Genomic DNA, 21,658 nt, shown 5'->3' on the forward strand with positions numbered 1-21,658 from the left:
ATTCTAGCCCTCAACCTGAGCTAAGCCAGTAGCAGCTTGCCTCAAAATTCTGAATCAGGGAAGAATGTACAAATTGCAGGGATGCACGGCATAGTCTGACTTCATCAGTTCGGTGACCTTTGCAAAGATAGAGAGCACTTGCCAGGATCAGTAACAGCGTTTTGCGAGCAAGGGCCACATCCTTGCATACAGATAGCATAAAGGACAAGTTTTTATTTCCAGACCCCCCAATTTCACAAGCTGGATGCAGCTGCTATACAGCACAGGCAACTCTTCAGAAAGAGAGTGGGATAAAGGAAAGACAACACAGTTAATAAAGAAAAAATAATAAATAAGGAGCAGGTAGTGTGTGAAGCAAATGAAAACGGAACAGATTGGAATAAAAAGAAAGGGCAGAAGAGCGCACACAGATTAATTTTATTTATGTCTTTCTATTATAGAGATCAAGGTTGAACCCTGCTAAATTCTTTAGGCAGACAGCAATATTCAGCCTTTGATCTAGCAGAGTTCCAGGACATTTATTTTTCAACTGCAGCTGCATGGCTTCAGTCTCACCACAGAGTGTCACTCTCATGCCAGTTATACTGCAGCAACTACTAGGAGTGGAGTTGAGCTGCAGTATAGGAGGATGAAGTGGAGTGGCTGAAGTGGAGGAGGATGAAGCTTTGCTGCAGCCTTTGAGTTCAGTGCTGCTGACGTTGAGTAGTTTGACTCTAATTACTGACAGATCAAAACATACACACAAACTCTGGGGACTGGTTAAACCATTTTCCTTCCACAAATCCCATTAAGCGCTCCACAAGAAAAACAAAGCAACCAAGAGTTTAGAGCCAAATTTTATTAAAGAAAAACCTGTAGTGCAGGTTCTCAGGACAAATGCATACCTTTGGATGCAGTGGAGTACACAGGTACGTATACAGTAGTTTGCCTGCTACATGTTTGGAAGATGAAAGAGACCGTGATAATCTGTGCTGCACAGTTCATCACCATCATCAAAAGTTGCCAAAAACTTGGTTGTGGATAACTAACAGATACTTGGTTATGTGTGTGCACTACATATTGCACAAGACTTCTGATTAAGCTATTAATTGTGCAATTGAATCACAGTTAATTGTTACATTAAGCATATTCAAACATATATTTGTGTTGTGTTTTTTTGTTGGGTTTTTTTTTTCAAAAACGGCACGTCACTACAAAACTGCCATTAAATGTTACATATTTACAAAAATATACAAATAACACTTTTCCCCATTTATGACAATGCACCAGTTATGGATTGATTTCATTCTTCCCTTGAGCCCTGATACTGTATACAAAGAAACCTGCTCAAAGTCAAGGTCTCCTGAAACAAAATTAGGAAAAGGCATGTGCCGTTTTCACAAATACTAGAATGTGCAAAGGCAGAAGGAGAGGACTGCATAGCCAGGTATGTTAAAGGCATGGACTACAGCATACTGATGACCACTAAGAGCTTCTACATGGATTGGAAGGGCTCCTTTTTCAGAAATCCAACTAGAAACACAGTGTTAAGCATTTGCTGATCATTGAATGCTTTCTGGAAAAGCAGTTGCAAGTAGTTCAAAAACTAAGTTCTACCTTGGTGGTATTTAGCCTACAGTAGCCGATGTACTCTCGTGTTAGCCACGGGAATTACAGGGGAAAATCAGCTGGTCACCTCTGTGAGTACAGACGCAGGGAGATGACCAGTGATTTCAGCCTGCGGCTGCATTTCAGATTCATGGGTGAGCACCTTTCTTCCATAACACAAAGCTGAATTGACAAAGTCTGTGGAACTGCATGGTCATAAATTAGGGTAGAATTTGGCCCTGCAGTGGCAAATAAATAATGTTCCACATGAACAACAGGAGAAATACTTTGTGAATCTTCACAAGAAGTATGAAAAAAAAAAAAAAAAAAAAAAAAAAAAAAAAAAAAAATTTGGGCTTGGTTTAATTACCGATTTCTTCTCCTTTTTTTTTCACATGGGTAATCTATATGCTTTATCTGTCTGAGCTGGAATGAGAGATTTTGGACCCAACTGTGCTGAAACAGCCACAGATACATTGTAAACATGGCAGTATTCATCCGTTACTCTGAAAATGGAATATTCTGTCATTCCAATTCTCATTGCCTCTCCAAATCTTTCTTCAATACTTAATCCAGGGTGAATTGATATTCCTAGTGCAGCTTCATACAGATCAATGATCTATGATAATTTCACCTAGGTGAGGAATGGTGGATAGCTGATGTCTCCTAAAACCACACTTGCAATGCACTAGTGTGATATTCTTTAGAACCACCTCCCCTTTGCAAAGAAACCTATCTATGGTTAGTGGAAAGGTAAATCAGAGTAGCTGTACATATTCGTAAAAATAAGCAGGTGGAAGCTTCCCAAAGCAGCCTGTCAGTTGATCAAGTGCCCCACCTCTTCCAATCTGCTATTCATCTGCAAAATTTTTCTTTTATTTTTCTCTCAGCCACACACAAGAGGATAAAAATGTGTTAATCATCTTTTGACACCAACCCACCTTACTGGCAGAACTACAATCAGGGAAAAGCAACTCAGAAGAGACTGGGATCAACAAAGGAGAATTCAAGTATACTTCTCCATTTGATAACATTTTCCCTCCAGAGGCTTCTGCACTGCAGCAAGTGCAGCCCATGACTTATACCCATGAGGAAATAAATCATAGCTTGTCAGTGACAAATAAAAAAAAAGGACCTGTACTCAAATGCCTAGTGTGCATATGAAATGAAGGAACTCTGTGTTCCTAAAATAAACATTTCTAGTCACGTGTTCAGTAAACTCCAGTGGCTGGTGTTTACCCTCAGGAATACTATACCAACTCCATTCATCCTCTCTAAACATTATAAAATTACAGCTCATAGAGGGATTTTAGCAAACTATATTTAAGCAGTATAAATCCAAGATACATACCCTATAAAATAATTCTTCCTTGCATCCTCAGTGCTGTGCTAAGGAGGAACACCGTTAGGAAATGCCCTACAATCACCTCAGAAATAAACCTACATTGGAGCTGCCTCTGGAGCACACATACATGCATCCTGATTCCTGGGAAGCAAACCTCTTTTCCATGCACCTCAAGTGGGATGTTGCTGTGAGTCAGATCCCTCTTAAATTATAGGTAGAAATGCTGATAATTTTGCATGCTCCTGATGTAGTGTCAGTTTAGACTCATGGTTTAAAGTCTCTGTATGCAACCAACAAAACTGAAAATTATTGCCATGATGAATTAAAGTCAAGTCCAGGGCTTAAGCAAAACAAAATCAACAACTTGTGGCAAAACCATAGACACTGGTAACACTTTCTCCCTGTTCTTCCTTGCCATGTTTAGTCTCGTGCTTCCCTCTCTCACATACACTCCCTCTCTGACAGATGCTCAACCCTTCAACAATACCGCTGAGATTTTCAGTTACCTTATTCCCATCAACTTCTCCAAACTCCTCCAACAAGAAGATTCTGCCAAAGCTATCTGGTGATTTTACTTAAACTTTTATTTTTATGGAACTTGAAAGCAAGCCATTTGCCTCTGCCTCTAGGAAAGATTGCATTTAGACCCTTCCCACAAACCGGGTAAGTCAAATGGCTCCCAAGAGGAATGATCCCTGGTCCTGCTCCTCTGTTAAGAACGGATCCTCTTTACCTCACCTATTCTTCAGCTCCAGGTTGTAACAATTTATCTAAAAGGCTATGATTTGGCCTCAGTATTTCCCATATTGAAATACAAATGCAGCCCAATCGTCTAGCAAGGTGTCTCTGCCCGACCTTGCTGCAATTCTATAAGTGCCAGATTGAAGGACTAGCAAAGCAAGCCAGCCCTTGCTGTCCTCCAGGAAACTCATGCAAACACCATGTCTCATCCCCATAATCCAAAATGAGGCAGAAGGAGGCATTTGGGAGATAATGGGCATACCTGTCTCAATTAAATATGTATTTTCCACTGCAGACCACCAACAAGGTCGAAATACACGTGGATGAGAGAGGAAGTTACTTATTCTTCCAGGGAGTACAACACTCATCTACATTGCAGACTAGAAGTATTTGCTTTCTGGGACAAGCAGCTGAGAGAAGTCCTGGAAAGGCAAGAGGGAAGACTTCCAGAAAGATTTAGAGAAAATGAGAGCCAAAATTAAAAGTGAAAGGATGAAAAGAATCAAAAGTGGAAAAGAAACATGAAGGATGAGTGAGGAAGGTCGTGAGACAAAGCACAGGGGATCTACATCAACCCAGATAATACAGCAGAGCTCAGAGGAGAGACGGGGTTGGGGAAGAGATCATGATTCTTGTTATCACTCAGGACATAGTAGGGTGCATATCTAAATAAAAACACAGGTAAAACCAGAACATAAAGCAAAACAAAAAGCAAGGAAGAAAAAAGTTGACTACACAGAATATCATCAGGAGGAGGAGCCAGGCAAGGCAGAGAAACAAACAGCAGCAATAATGAAAAGAAACAAAAGTACAAAAAAAGGAAGAGGGAAAAAACAAGGACAAACAGAAAGGAATGGAAATTCAGAAATGTTTTTCTCTGAAGTGTTAACTACTTAGCAAACAGTTGGAAACATTAAATAATGCAGGTGACTTCTCTGAAGAGTTCAGCATATCAAAACTCCAAGAGGAGAGTGTATTTACAAACAAATGGAGCCAGTGAACTGGGTATCTTACAATGTTTATGATGATATTCTGTAATAATTTAAACCATTTTATTAACCATTTAAGTGCCCTTCTGTGAATCAGGGACATATAAGTAGTGTATTAAAATATTCTCCTTTAGACTAGTTTTATCATTTGCAAATTGCCTATATGCAGTTACTGATGCTTGGGGTGTACACTTCTGCATAGTCCTGCCCTACTCAGAATCCATAACAAGAGTGCCTCAAAAACTGTATGGATACAAGTCTGATGTTTTCCTATAGGAGCTCATTAAAAATCGTCTCCTTCGCCATTTCAGAAAGATTTGCTTTTTAAACTGCTTTAATTAATAAGTAAACAGTGTGAAAAAAAAAAAAAAAAAAAAAAAGAATAAGGCAATTCCTGCCCTTTGATCTGCAAGAGCAGATGCTGTCACTAAGAACTAAATAAGTATCAAAAGCTGGCTAAAATTAGCAACAAATAACATAGAAACATAAGACATACTAAGAAAGTTATTTGGAACACCTGGTCTTCCTGGTGATTAATATACTCATTACACCATTAAAAATATGTGCAACAAAAGCATATTATTTAAGTAGCGCCATGTACTGCTGCATGTATTATTTCTGCCCAACAGGGCTTTATGTCCACTGTATTGCAACAAATCAATGTAAAAATGCAAATTCTACAGAAACGCAGAAATCAAGTCCGATCAATAAAGCTCAAGTTTGTGTAATGCTTTCAAGTGTTGCAAGGAAATAATTTGAAACAGAATTACTTGTGTATAGGAAAGAATCTACTTTTTTCAGGGCTAGTAAATGTCGCTGCTAAAAGAAAATCAATCTGGAAGGAGAGAGAGAGAGAGAAAAGAGTAAGCAATTAAGAACATGTATTTTTAGAGATACTATTAAAAATCTACTTTAATACAAACCATACCAGCTCTTTGATAAGGATTTTGTTCACACAGCTTTGTCATTGGACTTTAGAGTACGTATTTCTAAGCCTTCCAGTATTTCTTGTCTTCGATACTGTCTTCCAGAAGACCATCTCTGCTACCAGTACATAAACTGGCTGAAAATAACAATTCTGACAAGCTTGACATAAGGAAAAAAAAGACATGAAAAAGTGAAACTCTTTCATTCATGATTTGTATTTTAAGTAATATGCTACTCCATTCAACAGGAGGAAAAAGAATGGGACTGAAGACTTAAAGAAATGAGAGCTCACATATTAAAAATCATGAAACTTGTTGTATGGATCAACCTTGGGGGAAAAAAAAAAAAAAAAAAAAAAAAAGACATTTCTAATATAAATGCATTCTATAGTCTTCACATCACCCTAAAGTACCATTACAGGTCCCTAGTTCCCTGATGGTACGTATAATCCTCTCTGCTCTATGCAACATACTTGAAAAGAAAGGAAAAATAAAAACTTTGTCCACATGACATTCCCGTTCAGATTTGGGAAATGAGCTGGTTTAGTCCATCTCGACATTGAGAAACCCTTCTGCACACCGTCCAGCTTAAGGTTACAAAAAGACTTGGAGGAAGAGCTGCTGAGGTGATCAGTTGGGTAGAAGGGCTGACTTCGGAAAGAAAGAAAATTTAAAGAGTGCACAGATGGGCATTTCCCAAAGTCATAGAAGCAATGAGCAACTGGGACTAGAATAGAGAAAATGAACCAGGAAGCAGCTTTTTGGATGGACTTAGAAAACACAACAAAATTTTGTGTCTAAAAAAAAAAAATCAATATTTATAAAGGTAGATGCTTATAAATTTCTTTCTGGTGGAAAGCCAATATTTTGAGAGAAATGTGCACTTACTTTCATCTAAAACTCAAATAAAAATGAAGATGGAAACAATACAGTGGTATCAATCAATATACAATAACAATTCCAACTGTCAGGGATTGCACAATGAAATAAAAATGTCAGTCTTTCTTTTTCCCCCAAAGCCTCATTAATGAAAAATTACAAAACATTGTTTTATAGGAAACATAGGAAAAAATCTAAAACTGAAATTGCCACCGATTCTATTAACTTAGCAACACTATATTTGACTTGAAATAACACTAGAAATTCAAAGCTTATCAGAACCACTGGTTCATCATCAAAAAGTTACTGCAAAAACAAATGCATGTATTTAATTTCTTAAAAATAATTTTAAAACCCCACATTTCTTTAAGCATGTATTTGTGTAAGGAGGATGGAAACCACTGCAGTTCCATTTTACTGACCTCTATTAAAGAGACAGCATACAGTAGTAGAGTACTCCAACTAAAGGGATGTCTCATTGGACCTAAAACACACCTAACCATCATAACTATGTCAGATGAAATCTGCTTTGCGCTAGGAACTACTAATGGCAAAGTGCTGCTTTGTCTATGTCTGTGCAGAGGACAGTAAATTAACAAGTCATCTACTTCATATGAATAAACACTTCACTCCTTACACTGGTCATTGAAAGCAGAAAGCTGATCAAGAGGGATACAAATCAATGAGAATATCCTAAAAGAGTTCAGAGAAATTGGACGTGAATTGGAGAGAACATCATCAGCTGGCACCTTCTAACTCTTCACAGCCATTTCCACCACTCTCTTCTACAGGGTATAAAAACATACATTGGTTTATATTGCTTTTATTTTTGAGAAGTTAATTTATAATCTGTGTGAATTTTCCCTAAATATCTTCAGAGCATTTCTGAGCACTTTGTATGGATGGGCCACTCCAAAGCTATATAAAACACCCAATGTCAAAAGGAAAAGCAAAGATGGTTGTAAATTTTGATGGCTCTGTTAGAATATTTCAAATCAGTACTGCTTGGAGCGCTGTTAAAAGTACAGGTTGGTTTTGAAATTGAGAATAAATCAAAGTTTAAGAAGGTCAAAAGATGTAAATGAGGCCAATACACCACCAGTTTTGTCGGTTTCGGTAAAGTTCAATGTCAGTGTTGATAAGTATCACTGTACCCATTATTATAACGCTTTTGACCAAATAACACTGCAGAAAAGTAAGTTTAAGATACTAGTGTGTAACAGCAAGATCACAGCCAGTGTTGCAATGTTCACCACGTAGCAATATGTTCTAATAACAGTTTTTAAATAAAATTACCTTTTTTTAAAAAAAAAAAAAAAAAGTGATGTACATTTTTGGATTATGCATTTTTTACATTTATACATAATTGCAGCTGGTTTCAGCAGACTACCTTTAAAAACACTAATAATTACAAGTAAAACAGTGAAAGTGAAACTATTAATAATTTATGCTCACAAAATTATTTCACTCTGAAGATCCTGAACAAACAGTAATTAATTTAGCCTCACAATACCCCTGTGAGGTAGGTAATTACTATCAGCCCCATTTTACAGGTGGGGAAACTGAGGCACGTTTAAGTAACTTACCCAAAGTCTGGGTACAGAATCCAGGTACCTGACAGCCATCTTCTGTCTCTTAGTCATCAAATCACCCTTCCTCACTAACAAATTTAACTGGAGTATGTACAAATACTGCATGTGTGTGTGAGTGCATGTGTGACTAGCTTTTGTGCATAGAAACAATTCCGTGTTTCTGTATACACCTGTATCAGCATTTTGCATACATACAAAGAATAAAATGCTAAGATGTCATGGACGTAGCACAAGAGATTCAAAACCTAGCACTAGTGAGACTTTTCATTTAAAGATAAACCAAGACACCATGAATGGGAAAATGATAATGATATTTTCTCAGTTTTAATATAATTCATTTTAAAGTTATTCTTGCCAGGGAATCAAAGGCTTCCTTTATTATCTGCTGGGTATTATTAATACAGTTACGGCAATACTGACATCTCTTTAGAAAAAAGTGTTTTTAAGACATGACAAACCAACCTCGCAGGAGTGCTGCATGAATCAAATTAATAAGCATCGAAAAATATTATTACAGGCACTATATTGTGCTAAGTGTTAATTAGAGTACCAAGTGGTTAAATATTTTACAGTGTTCCAAAAGACTCCTGTTATCAGAGACACAAATCACCCTGTATTAAATATAGGAAAGTAGCTGTTAAAGCATAAATTAGATGTGTGACCTAGTTCCAACAGTGTCCTTTGCCAATCAGACAAACTGTGGGAGAACAACCCCAAGCCAGAACTTCCATCCCATCCCTTGTCCATGAGGCTAATCTGCCACTCACCTGCCCTATACTAATACCCCACTTCAGATTTATTTCACAGGAAGAAGCTGTTTGTGATACTGTTCTGTTCTCTGCTCTAGCTCATTTCCGTTAGAAAAAGCCTAAAGAGCTGATGAGGAGGAAAAGCCTCTGGTGCAACAACCCCGAGAATTTCCAATGCACAGCTCATTTTGTCTTTGCACTTCCTTTCAAGAAACCCAGACTTAGATACATGTCACACTTTAGATTTCTACACAGTCAGGCATACAACAGTCAGCTAGAGCACTGCTTCTCCATTAATCTGTTTGCATGGCACTCTACAACTAAATAGGCAGAAATTTTAGAACAATTTTTGAAATTATTTTCCTGAGCAGTTTACAAGCACTTTTCAGAATCTTCAGTTTAACTTTTCACCTAGTTCCTTACAGTAAATCTATAATCTAGATTTTCTTGTGCTTTACACATACATCCTGTGGTGTTTCAAGAGCCTACAGTACTACACTGAATTATTACATCCCAGTCGTTGCATTTGATGACAACAGGATATCCACAGATACATGGAAAACTGAATCCAATGCATACAGTTATTTTAAGACAGTGCTTTTCTGTCTTACCAGCATTCATTATTTTTTGTTTATTTATTCAGAAAGATGTAGTTAGCTATCTGTACCCTCATTCAGCAAGGTGGTGTGTGAGTTTGCCACTAGCATCAGTATGACATTCAGTGAGCAAAGAGCTATTTATTCTCTATCAAAGGCAAAAAGTGAAGAGATTATATAGGTTTCTGAGAGAAACATCCTAGTCCCAGGCAGCTGGGACACATAGGATGCCAGATGATTAAAATCATCACACCACAGTCCGTTTCCTACACAACTCCATAAACCACAGTGAAAAGACCAGAGGGGTGTGGATTCACTGCACTGCTGCTTCCCTAGGGATGCAGAGGTCAGGACTAGGAAACTCTGACCCAACTAGCAAAATTGGGATTAGAAGATTCTGACCTGACTCACAAGCCTTTCTGCAGCCAGCTCCTTCAGAAGCCTCACTGCTCTCCCTGCAGAAACAGGGCCCAGCAGTGGTAGGGACTGAGTGACACCCTGTAGCGGTGGAAAGGAAATACGAACTCCTAAATCACAGCCCATCCTCCCCATGGCCCTCCAGATTGTCAAACCTACCCAAGTGGAAAACCTCAGGTCAGAGTTTACCCACACCTGCCTTGCAAGACAAACATCCAGGGAAAAATCCCTAAGAGGGATGCGGGTGGGAAGGGGTGGCAGTACACAACCCTGTCCTGCCTGGAGGGGAGCTCTGACCTGCCCGGCACCTCTGCCCTAATAGGAAGTTTTTAAAAAATAACCATATAAAGAAAGAGACTTAAAAGAGGTATTTATACACTCTGGAAATTTAAAAAGAGGCCAGCAGCATGGAGTTTTGCAGGATAACTCATCTATCATCCTAGAGGTGCTTGCTCAGGAGACAAGAGAACAACTGAAATAACTGTCCGCAAATGAAGGCACCTGGTCTGGAAATAGCATCAAGCTGGTGTTTCTCTTTCACACAGGGTGGGATTGGGGGAGATACTGGTACTGATGGTTTGTCAGGACTTGCTACACTTACAAGTGCATTATCCTATATTATGAGATACCTTAATTAACACTTTACTTCCTTTAATCCACAGAAGGGCCTAAGCCTAAATTAATTAGATTGTCTCACACATGTTTAAGTGAAGAGCTTGTCTCAACTAGGAGTGCATTTGTCTCCTCGCTCAGTCCTCTCCCAGAACAGAAACACTTGGCCTCCTAAAAGAAGTCGTTGTGATCAACCAACCATCTGTTCTGGTCTAGTTGCTTGTGTAAAAATCACCTTTTTGGGCTAAAGAGTCCCAGCCTTCCGCTGAATACCTCAATTAAAAATATAATTAAAAAGTTACAGTCAATCCTTCTAAAAATAAACATAAAGAACTAGAGCATATACAGAAAAGAAATAAGGTGGCATTGAAGGTGCCTAGGGCTACAAATTTGCTACCATAGTTTGAGTTTCATTCGTAAGGAGTTCCCAGGCCAAAGAGTGAACACACGACGTATTATCCTTCTCCCTTGGTAACTGATGATGGACGCTTTTTTCCATGGGAGTGATAAGAAACCTCCTCTCCACTAGCACTTACAGCCATATTTGCAATTTTGTGACATCACCAGGGAAAAATAAAACGATACAGAGAAGAGTCTTTCGGTTTTTGTGTTCAGCTGTAAATATCAGCTAACCAGGTAACTGTGCATCTCTCTGGAGTTGATGCTCAAAACCACGCCTGAGTGATTGCCTATGAAAATACAGAAACAAAAGGCCAGCATTAGTGTATCTCAGGCACTTCACAATAAATCCCTCTTTTATTGCAGGGACAAGTCAATCGCATAAAGAGAGTGGCTTTATCAAACAACAGGTCAGGTGAAGGTTGGTGCAACAGCTCCATGTACCTACAGTATACTTTTGCACAAAGCTTTTGCTCATGGTGGTGAATTCGTGGTGAATTCCTAGGGTTTCTATCCCAGTGACAGCATAAGTTGGTTCTCTTTGTGGCTTAAAAAGGTGTAGTTGTCTCGAGGGGTGCAGGTGAGGGAGGAGAATGGAACCTGAGGCCTCCATTCGACATGCCACTGACCTGGGACTGGACACTGACCGGCATCAGCAATAAGGGAACTCTGTAGCTGTTCAAGTTGCCACTTCTCCCAGAAGGAGTCACTGCAAGGTAATGGTGTTGAGGAGTCCCAAGGTGGGGGTTGCGATAAAGTAGGCAACATAAAATATATAGAAAACAAAAAAAGTGGATGGGTGAGTCTGGAAATACTGTACTGTGGAAATTCAAAAGTTATGAGAAGAGAGAGAACAAACAGAAACCCAGGCCTGTAACTCCCTGCTGTGCATGGAGCGGAGGCTGCTACTGGCATCTCCCAACAGGGAGGGAGAAAGCTCACCAGAACTAGAAGGGGTCTCCATAGCATAGGAACCTTCTGCAAATAACGTCATAAACCAGAATTTAATATAAAGCAGGGATTATAACATGTTTCATACTCTAGCCAGATAAAATAGAGGACTATCATTAACAGCAATATTTTCTTGGCAGTACTGAGCAATACCGGAGCTAGTGGAAAGAAAATAACAAAATAGTACAGTGAGAAGTATAGTTTTATGTCTTAAAGTATAGTTTTATGTTTTAAATAAAGTCTTGTGTCTAAAAGCTGTACAGTAGCTGACAAATATGGATTATTATGATTCACAGAAATGAACTGTTTATGCTCCACAGGAAATGCTGCTGGTGTTGACAACCTGGCAGTAGCACAAACCATCTCAAGATCTGCATTTGCTGACTGTCTTAAGTTTCACATCAAAACATCATGATCTTGCACTCTAACCCTAGTAACACTCTGCCCAGATAGAAGATTTTTTTTTTTTTCCTTGAGTAAGCAGTGCATGGTAACTAGAGATTATTTCTGAATGCACTACAAATCAAGGTACCACTTCTTTATTCCAGAATCCCAAGCTGATTTATATAAATAGGCCATAAGGGGGTTTCTGCCATTAAAAGAACTTATGCTTTTATACATTACTAGAGGTGTTTGAATGCTCCACTTTAATAGGCATGTCTGCAAGGACTTTGTCAGCATTCAGCCTTCTCCTCTAAAGACCCAGGAGATGAGTTGATCAAACAATTTTAACACAAACTTTGTTTTTCCAGGGTTGTTGTCAACTAACTCCAGTAAAGTCAGGAGTGCAATCAAGGTCATCTTGCAAAATCTGAATGAAAATATAGTGATACTTATACACAAAGGTTGTCAGAGAAAAGATAGAAATACACAAAGCAAAGCAGGAGGCTGGATTCTTCCTTTGTGCTCAAAGCTAACACCTCCAAGACCTAGAAGCAGCACACAGCTCAGCAAATGAAAATAAAGACACCAACAATAAATGATAAAGGTGAAACCCAAGATAAAGAAATCTCTCCTCTGCCAAAGTTCTGTCCTTCCCCAGGCTATCTCTGGTGCAGCTAAAGTACATCTTCTGTGGGTTCATGAAAACATTACAGTTGCCTGTTACACATGAATCTACTGCTACAAATCTCAAAGGCTTTGGGTTATCTGATTTATTTTCACAAAATGTGTAGAAATGGAACTGGGGAGCTATTTCCATTGTTCTACACCTTTCAGACTGTGACCTGAAAGCAGTCTGAACACAATGTTAAATTTTTACAAGAAATGCACTTTATAGATCAGCACTCCATGTTACATTAAAAATAACCATAGTGTGCCAGGATACACACTTCCACCTGACACCGAAATAATCTGCACCAAGAGATATTCACAGAAAGTTTCCCTCATGGGTTCCTTCTTATCAGTCCATGAATACTAGAAAGTTACCAGCTAAATTAGGGAAGACTTGTCATACATTTTATACAGGAATAAATTTAATGTTTCTAATCATGAACTTTAAATGACACTGTAATATGACGGCAAATATAGCAATGGGTCTAGATACAATTCATTTGAAATCATGGAAACATTGATTTCACAAACCCTTCCAGCCTAAACTCCATTTTCCACTAATTCAGAGGATTATTAATTCAACTGTTACCTATTATATCCTGTTCTACCAATATAATTTCTCTCTAAAATTCCTGAAGTCTCCTGACATTAAACTGTACCACCTCTGTCCTCATGCTCTATATAGCATGTCATCGATACATTAGCTTGTATTACAAGCAAGCCCAAAGATAATTGGGATAATTCTTTGTTAGTGGTGTACTATTTACTTCTTCCTGAGACTGAGCAGAAAATGAAAAAAGATAAAATGAAAGCAAACATCAATTAAAAATCAATTACTTATTAAAATTTATAAACTAAAAATTAAGTTACCTCTTGCGTTACCTAGTGTTTGAGAGTCCAGATCATCATCAATAAACTCCTCACCCTGAATGATGTTCTGGGTGTCCTCACTATGATTAACAGGGCTTGTCATCTCCTGCTCTTTTTCATTGTGCATCTGGGCGTAAACATTTCTGCCTGGCAGTTTCCTAAAGTGGACAAGAAGAAAAAGTTCTGTGATGGAGTTCCTTCATTTTGCACACACGCTGGCATGAGAGCAGAGCTCCAGCAGAGCAAAATCATTCCAGAATCTCAAAACAGCACCAACCCCACCGATTCCTTAATTTTGTGTTCATAACCTAAACTTATCAACTCCTTATTCTCAGTCACAGTTTTATGTAACTGCCTTATCGTGATGTTCATACCAATGTAATAATTAAGCATCAATTTCTGACTAAGACTGACAGACAATGAATAACTGAGAAAAAAGAATACTAAGACCACAGAACTATTTTAAGAACTTAAACACTAAAAAGGCCCAGCAGGAATTCATTCCTGGTTCCAGGTGCCTTCACAAACATTAAGCTGGGTCCCAGTCATCATCACATCTCACTGGCGAGGTGGGCTGACACTGAAGGGTGATAGCATCAAATGCCACTCTCATACTCCATCAGGGTTGAGAAGGAAGAAGCAGGAGAAATCCAGGAGACAGGGAATGGAAAGGGAGCAGAGTGTGAAGAATCAGGAGGCCAGGACCAAGGGTGTAAGTATAATAGTAAAGAGGTACACAGGCATCAGTAAGGGCAAAGAAGATGACGGGAGGTTGGCGAAGTCAAGCAGGCAGCACTGAAGGACACAATGTAAAGCTTGGTCCAGGACTAGGCCAAGCTGAGAACTGGTGGGAACTGCTGAATTAGACAAAATTCTCTATAGCAGACAGTGTTTAATTCATTCATTCTGATTTGAATCTAGAAAAACTATTAAATGGTTCTGTCGGCTCTAATGAACAATTAGCACTGTGGCTGAGACTGGGAGGCTTAAGACTTAGTACTGATAAACAGTTCTTTACTGGATTATTTTAAATTAGAGGTTGTAAAATCAAAGGGAATAATCAAGGACTTCTAACTTTGCAGCAGAATTTATGGTTTAAACATTTATTGAGAGTCATACACTTTGGTGTAGCTGAATTCACCTGAAATCTGCCTGGGCACATATGGACATCCTTTCCTAGCCACCAAGCAGACACTTCTGATTAGGGAGTTCCAAGTTGTGAGCTCCGTTTCTTATACTGTAAGAAGCAGCTTGACAGCTTGATCAGCATGACAACAGATCGTGGCTGTCAAAGTCTGTGCTTAAGCACAAATTATTGCAACAGGCAGAGAAAGAGAAGAAAAGAGAAAACAAGGTTGAACTTTGAAGGTTAAGCTGCAGTTTCTGCTGAGCTTGTTTAGACAGTGAGAAGATAGAAAAAGTGACACTAATTTTAGGCATCTCTCTAAAAACAACCACCTTCTGCTCCATATTCTGGGAGCAGTTTGAAAGCTGGATAAATACACAGGTTGCTCTATTTTCTCTAGGCTTTTGAAGATGACCTCTCTTTAAATGAAATTTCAAAAGAAAGATTCTTTACCAGGTGGCACCATCTTAGTCTGAGATAAAAGTTACTGCAGCAAACTATTTTGAACAGCACCTTCCATTGCATCAAAGTAATTAGAATAAACAGAAATTTTAAATAATGAAAGATGACTGAAAAGGATCTCCTCCCTTTAATTTGAACTATCCAAGAGACGAATTGCAACCTATATACCTATGTATGTACACACACATGCAAATCTGTATGGGTATGTGTATACACACACAAAATTTTATATATATATATATATATATATGTATACACACATACAGAAATCAGGTATTTTATCCCGTTACTTATTAGCAGCACAGAGAAAGAAATGTGATTGCTCCTATTCTTTTCTATATCTCAGTAAGCATGGAACAAATAAAGCACTCAACCAACCAAATACAAAGGACGAAAAGAAGGTCTGATAGCACAGGAGGATTGGAACTAGATGATCTTTAAGGTCCTTTCCAACATGAACCATTCAATGATTCCATGATTATGACCACTTCAAGGAGGTCCGAAGGGCTCCTCCAACACAAATATCCACATATAGACAAGTCCTGCATCACTCTCCTCCCATTAACTGGATAAAGAAAGCCACATTGCAAGGGGGAAGGACATTCCTCAATACCAAAATAAATATATTAGGTAATTAATTTTGATTTTTTTTTCTTTAGGGCCAGTAACTCCAGACTGTTTTTAATGTGTCTGCTAATGAAACTGGTCATGCGGAAAACAATATCCCTCTCAATCAGACCTGCATCAAACCTGTCAAATTGCTCACTTTCAGTCCACTGCCAAATGCCTAAGGGAAACAAAACCCAGAAGGATGTCTTTGCAACACATCTGCAGAATTAGCACATATGTTTCTGCAGTAATTAGGGGACCTTCTTAAAACTCTATTTCTGACAGGTTGTAGAAGTATCAACGGCATTATCAAAATATTTTAACATAATAAAAATGTTACCCATCTCAAATCCGTATGGCACATCAGACCTCTGCAGCTAAGTAAAGGGAGCAGAGCTGCTAGTCTAACTGTTGTCCGCCCAGGCCAAAGGCCCTGTCTGAAACCAGGTCAACAAGGTGTGTCCTTTGGTGTAAATCCTGAGGCTTCAACTCATGTCTCTGGACAGACTTACCAGTTAGAGATCACAGCACATACTACTAAACATACTAAGGGGTTCCTGAATGACAAAACCTCAAAAGTACAGAAATAACCATTAAACATATCGTTGTTAAGAGCACTGCTTTATGGCTAACAGATAAAAGGCAAAAAGGTGTAAGCTGTTATTTCTCACTCACTTAAATCTCATAAAGCCAGTCCTGCTGAGTACAGATCCTTTTTGGAAGGTATAAAGCTGAGGTACTCAGTGACTTTTCCATACTTTGCTCTGGTCCTCACACTTAGGAAAGTGGAGTATGGATGGGAGTATGGATATACATACATGGAATAAGGATGGGAGGAATGAGAATATTATAGGTCTTGTGATGGCATACACATACATAAGAAAATGACAGTCTAAGCCTTTTCAAGTGACGTTTCTAACACATGTGCCAGATGCTCTATTTATAAGGGACAACCGCACTGTGGGATGAAACAGGATGTGGATACTGAATCCCTGCTAAAGATGGGCCTGATTCTCACAATCTTCCATTCTCTCCTCTCTGCTCTAGCGTGTAGGGAGGAAGCTGCTACCCCTAATTATACTGAGAGAAACTCTCGCTTTGCTCTTCTTAAGGAAGCAATTTATGTTTAGTCCAACGTAACTGTTTGAAGTAGGCAGAGCTGAAATGCTTGGGCCTACATAAAAGACTACTGTGAAAAAATGACAAGACATGAAATTTGACCCAAGAGATTTATATCAGCAATATGAAAATTGAAAGCACATTTATAAGAACAGAGAAAAAGATTATGCAATAGTTTCTTTTGAGGGTTTAGTCTTCAGCTGCAAAATGCATGTGCTTCACATCCATCACTGGAGACAATTACCTCTGCTGAGCAGCACTCCATAGTTTACATTTTTAGTTCTTTTTGTTTTCTCTGTAGCATTTTATTTCAATCATGAAGAAGAAATATTCATGCCTGCTTTGTCGACCATAAAAATATGAACTGGAGACTTAATTTTGCACAGAACTACTAAGAAACATCACAGCACATGACTTTCACCAAGATCTCTAGGTCCCACACTTAGAATATATTCCAGAAAGTACTATTTTTCTTCCCTATATTCACAAATTCTAATCAGTTCATACCCGAAACTGTTTGCACTTAAAAATATTCAGCAGTAAGGAACAGCAGGAGGGAGATGAGCTATTGATTCCCACTCATTTAAACTCTCTGGTTTATTTGGCTTTCAATTCCTTCCTTTTGGAGACAATATTCATTGGCCTTTATGCAACTTCATTTGTTTTCCAGAGGCTTCAGTAAGATTCTGTTTACTATAAAAAATAGGAACATATTCACATGGCAAAGGATATGGAATAATGTAGCATTCTCTTGGAACTTAAATAAAACTAACAACAATAATAATCCATTAAATACTTTATTGTGGTGTTGGCTTTATTATGTTTGGATTAATGTTCAGATGACTGACTTTGTGCTTTAAGGCACTCCTGATTTACTTGCTGCCTTCATTTCAGAAATCTTTTCTACATGCTATTACTTTGATTTCTGAGGAAGTTTTTATGAAATATTACAGATCATTAAATTAGTGCCTGTTTTTTTATAACTAAACGGCATGGATTGGGACTAAACTTGCTCTCATGGAACATAAAAGTAGTATAAGCAAGGTGAGGAGAAAAGATAGCTTTTCTTCAGAGACTGAAAATGAGATAGTAAGTCAATGAGGCAGAAAGATAACACAGTTCTGCTCCAGATTGTGGAAATGACCCAGGAGGGGGTTCATTTACCAAAAGTGGCACTTGATAGTAGTGGGAAAAAAAATGAATACACACAAAATGGTGTAAACTTGGCTGAAGATGATCACGGCAATTTGTGAAAACAATGTGAGCAGCTTTAAGTATGCTGGCAGTAGTTTGCATACAAATTAAAAGATGAAGATTTTCATACTCTTTTAGAAAATTAAATTTGCTATTATCAATCAGGTAAAATACCTAAGGAAATAAGCCAACTATTTGCTCTGGTTTGGCTACTCTAATATCCTGTTGTTATACAGAAATGAAAAATAAGAAAAGGATGATTTCAGATATTCCACTAGTAACATAATGATTACATGGCAGCTTTGATGTGGCTAAAAATATTTCTCCTTTCCTCCGCTTTGACTAGTGCAGACAGCTATTTGTCTTCTCTATTCTGTTGCTTAGGACTCAACACCATAGAAGCTTATGCCGAAAGGATGAAGTACTCTTTTCTGGATAGCAACTTGAAACCCACAAAAAAGATATAAACATTATTTGAAAGGGAATGGAAGAAATGTATCATTACTGAACCAAATTTAGTAAAGATGGCATGATATAGAAAAAAAATATATGCAGGTCCCAGATCTGCATTAAAAAATAGACGTGATCTCTCAAAAATATTTACCAGCTGCTTCATATTTTTCAGGTCAAAAGAATCACCTGTAGTCCATTTTACCTGGATGCTTAAACAACTGAAACATACTAGTGAGTATTGTACATGCTTTTTGCTTGAGGCATCAGATTGGTCATTTCCATACTCAGAAAGTACGAGCAAAGAAAAGGCAATGTATTCTTGGTTTGCCCACCATTCACGTTAGTGGTCTGCACTGCCTCTTGTGCCACAGCCACAGTCAGATTTAGCAGCTGAGGTATTACCTCTTGCTCCTTGCTGCCATGCTGAGAATTCAACCCCTTCCAAACTATCTAAACCAATCCTTGCTCATTTGTGAGATACAACTAGATTTAGTTTTCGAAACCATCAGCATTTAAAATTTAAAATTTCCTTTTGATTTACTAATCTGAATTGCTTGCTTACTTTGATCACAAAGGATCAGAACTCTGCATGTCTCAAGATTTTCTGGCTTTCTATTTTTTTTTGTCTAAAGCAACCAACCCCTCTCAGGATTGCCAGGAATTACTGCACGAGCTCTGGGGACTCCAGCTCCAATTTTCTGAGCACATGTTCCTGGTGAGAAGTGGCTGGATGCACAAATAGGCCATTAGATAAAATGGGGGTGGGGGTAGGGTTGGGGGTGGCAAGGAGATGAAATGATAAATGCTTGCAATTTTACTGCGTATAAGAACAGAGGGGAGCAGTCTTCTTAGTCACTGTTTAAATATTTGGGATTAGGGCATACCAGAATGGATGTAACCTACCGTCACCTAATCATTAGCCAGACAGCCATGACAGCTCTGATTACCCAGCAGACACTACAATTTTAGTTTTGATTAGGGTAGTGGGAAATCATAGAATTTCAATCTTTTCTTTTTAATGAGCATCACTTCAGGAGTGATGAGATGGCACTGGTTTTTACTACGCATATAACCAATCAGCCAAAATCCCAGTACCTCTCTATGAATCTGCCTCTGTTTTCCCCCTACCCTACTACTTAACTAGATAAAATACTCTGTTTATTTTCTGCATATGAAGCATCAGATACAGAATCTTATGCAGGAGTGTTATTTTCAGATTACTGTTCTACCCCAAACTAGTTTTGTGAGATTTACTTCTTGTGAGGGATACCAGGTTTTAGTGCTGGGTATTGCAGTTTTCAGAGGATGAGAAATTAAACAGGAGCAGCAAGTTTTATCATAGCTGTCCTGATTGCCCTGAGAGATTCATTAAAAAGAGGTATTAGATTAGTCCCTTATGGCTTGCCAACACCATCTTTCATCTCTCAATTCTGTCTGACAAAAATGTGTGTAAATTAAGACCCAAGTTCTTATGACATTAACTTCAGAAATAATCTGGGCAGGTAAAGCAGGTGACTATGCATGGGTACAAGGGGCTTCGGCACTCAGGAACCATTGGGCAGTTTGTGCAGGTTTCTCCATTTTCTATTGAAATTATACAATGATCTACACAGAAGTCCACTATTTTCTCTTTACATTTCATCACAAATCCTGAACAGTGCCTCTGCACTGAAGCCGTAACCTCCCTGCCAATCCAGTCATCATCTTATCTGCAAGGAAGTCTTTCCATCTTTCCAGGTATCAAACTTAACCTTAAGAATTGTCCTTCAGGCTGGCGAAGAGAGAGAAAGAGAGAAAGAATAGTCCAAGGCATATCCATGCAGTCTTTTGCAGATTATCTGCATTGCCTGAGCCCCAGTGCCAACTGCAATTCCTGTAGACCCAATTACTATAGTGATAAAACTAAGATTTGTAAACATTTCTCTGATTTGGGGAAAAAATTAGTTTTAAACCTTTTCTGAAGGGAGTATCTGACTATCAACTTACTTAAATGAAAGGAAAGCACCACTAAATGTCTTTCTTCTCCTCCTTAATTTTGTGACTCATACATAAAAATTATGGACAGTATTAACATTTCAACACCTTATATATGTGTCTAATTTCTATGTGGAAATAATTCATATTTGTATTTGCATGTGTTGTCTGAGTTACCATATGGCCTAGTGTTATTCTAGTGAAATTATCTCCTAAAATTGAACAATTTTTGTTGCCTACGGCATTTTTCCAGCAAATTAATTTTTAACATACAGACATATAATATTGACAGCCTGCCCTTGTGCATTACAACTTGTAACCTTTATATTTATAAAGGACACTCAGTTTCATAGCCTCAATCCCAGTTGTAAACTTACATACTCACTGTACTGACTTAAAAGGGACTATACTTGGAAGTAAGTACTCCATGGGGATTCCCCATCAGTCTTTATAAACACAGGAAAGGTTTTTCTTAAGGGTTTAAAGATTTGGGTGGGAGAGGAGTTCACAGGGAGCACATGGAGAAAAAGTGATTTTTCAAATGTAGCACCGATTAGGCATTCAATATTCTTTAAAGATCAATTTGCAAATGAAGGATGCAACCAAAAAAAATTGTCATCTTGGAAAAGCTTAGCAGGAATATTTAGAAATAATTCTGTCAAATATAACAGAAACAGATATGATACGGACTAAAATTGAATACTACTGCATGGTCATTCATCAATGCCAACAGCAGTTTTCAGGCTACTGAGAAACATCTGAATATATCTTACAGTTCTCCTCACTTGCACCTAAATTAAACCCCCACAAAATTTAAATGAAAATTATTTTCACAAATTATAAATCGAAGTGTGAGAGACATTAAAGTTCACAATCTGCAAATTGTACTATAGTTAATAAAAGCTCTATTTATAAAGCAATGGTTCATTGGGCATTTTAGAAAGAACTCTAAGAAAATATTTTTTTCCCCTTTCTTGAATATTTTATACTTTCGCCATGCAGTAATTGTGTCTGT

At 38.2% G+C, this 21,658-nt stretch overlaps 1 protein-coding gene across 7 annotated transcripts in view; it reads right to left on the reverse strand.

Annotated features, from left to right (window-relative positions):
• Positions 1 to 6,292: 6,292 nt before the first annotated feature.
• Positions 6,293 to 21,658, reverse strand: part of SORCS2 (sortilin related VPS10 domain containing receptor 2) — a 385,148-nt gene continuing 369,782 nt past the window's right edge. The window contains exons 25-27 of one of the 7 annotated variants that reach the window (XM_026846777.1): positions 13,761 to 13,864; positions 11,462 to 11,541; positions 6,293 to 11,122 (exon numbers count right to left, since the gene is read on the reverse strand). In XM_026846777.1, coding sequence (XP_026702578.1) covers positions 11,099 to 11,122; positions 11,462 to 11,541; positions 13,761 to 13,864 — 208 coding nt within the window. In that variant the 3' untranslated portion in view covers positions 6,293 to 11,098. Of the gene's footprint in view, positions 11,123 to 11,461; positions 11,542 to 13,706; positions 13,865 to 21,658 lie in introns of all 7 variants that reach the window. The other 6 variants (XM_026846772.1, XM_026846774.1, XM_026846771.1 and 3 more) reach the window with 6 other exon arrangements.

Source organism: Athene cunicularia, assembly GCF_003259725.1.
Source record: "Athene cunicularia isolate RWA chromosome 4 unlocalized genomic scaffold, athCun1 chr4_part1, whole genome shotgun sequence".
NCBI lineage: Eukaryota > Metazoa > Chordata > Aves > Strigiformes > Strigidae > Athene > Athene cunicularia.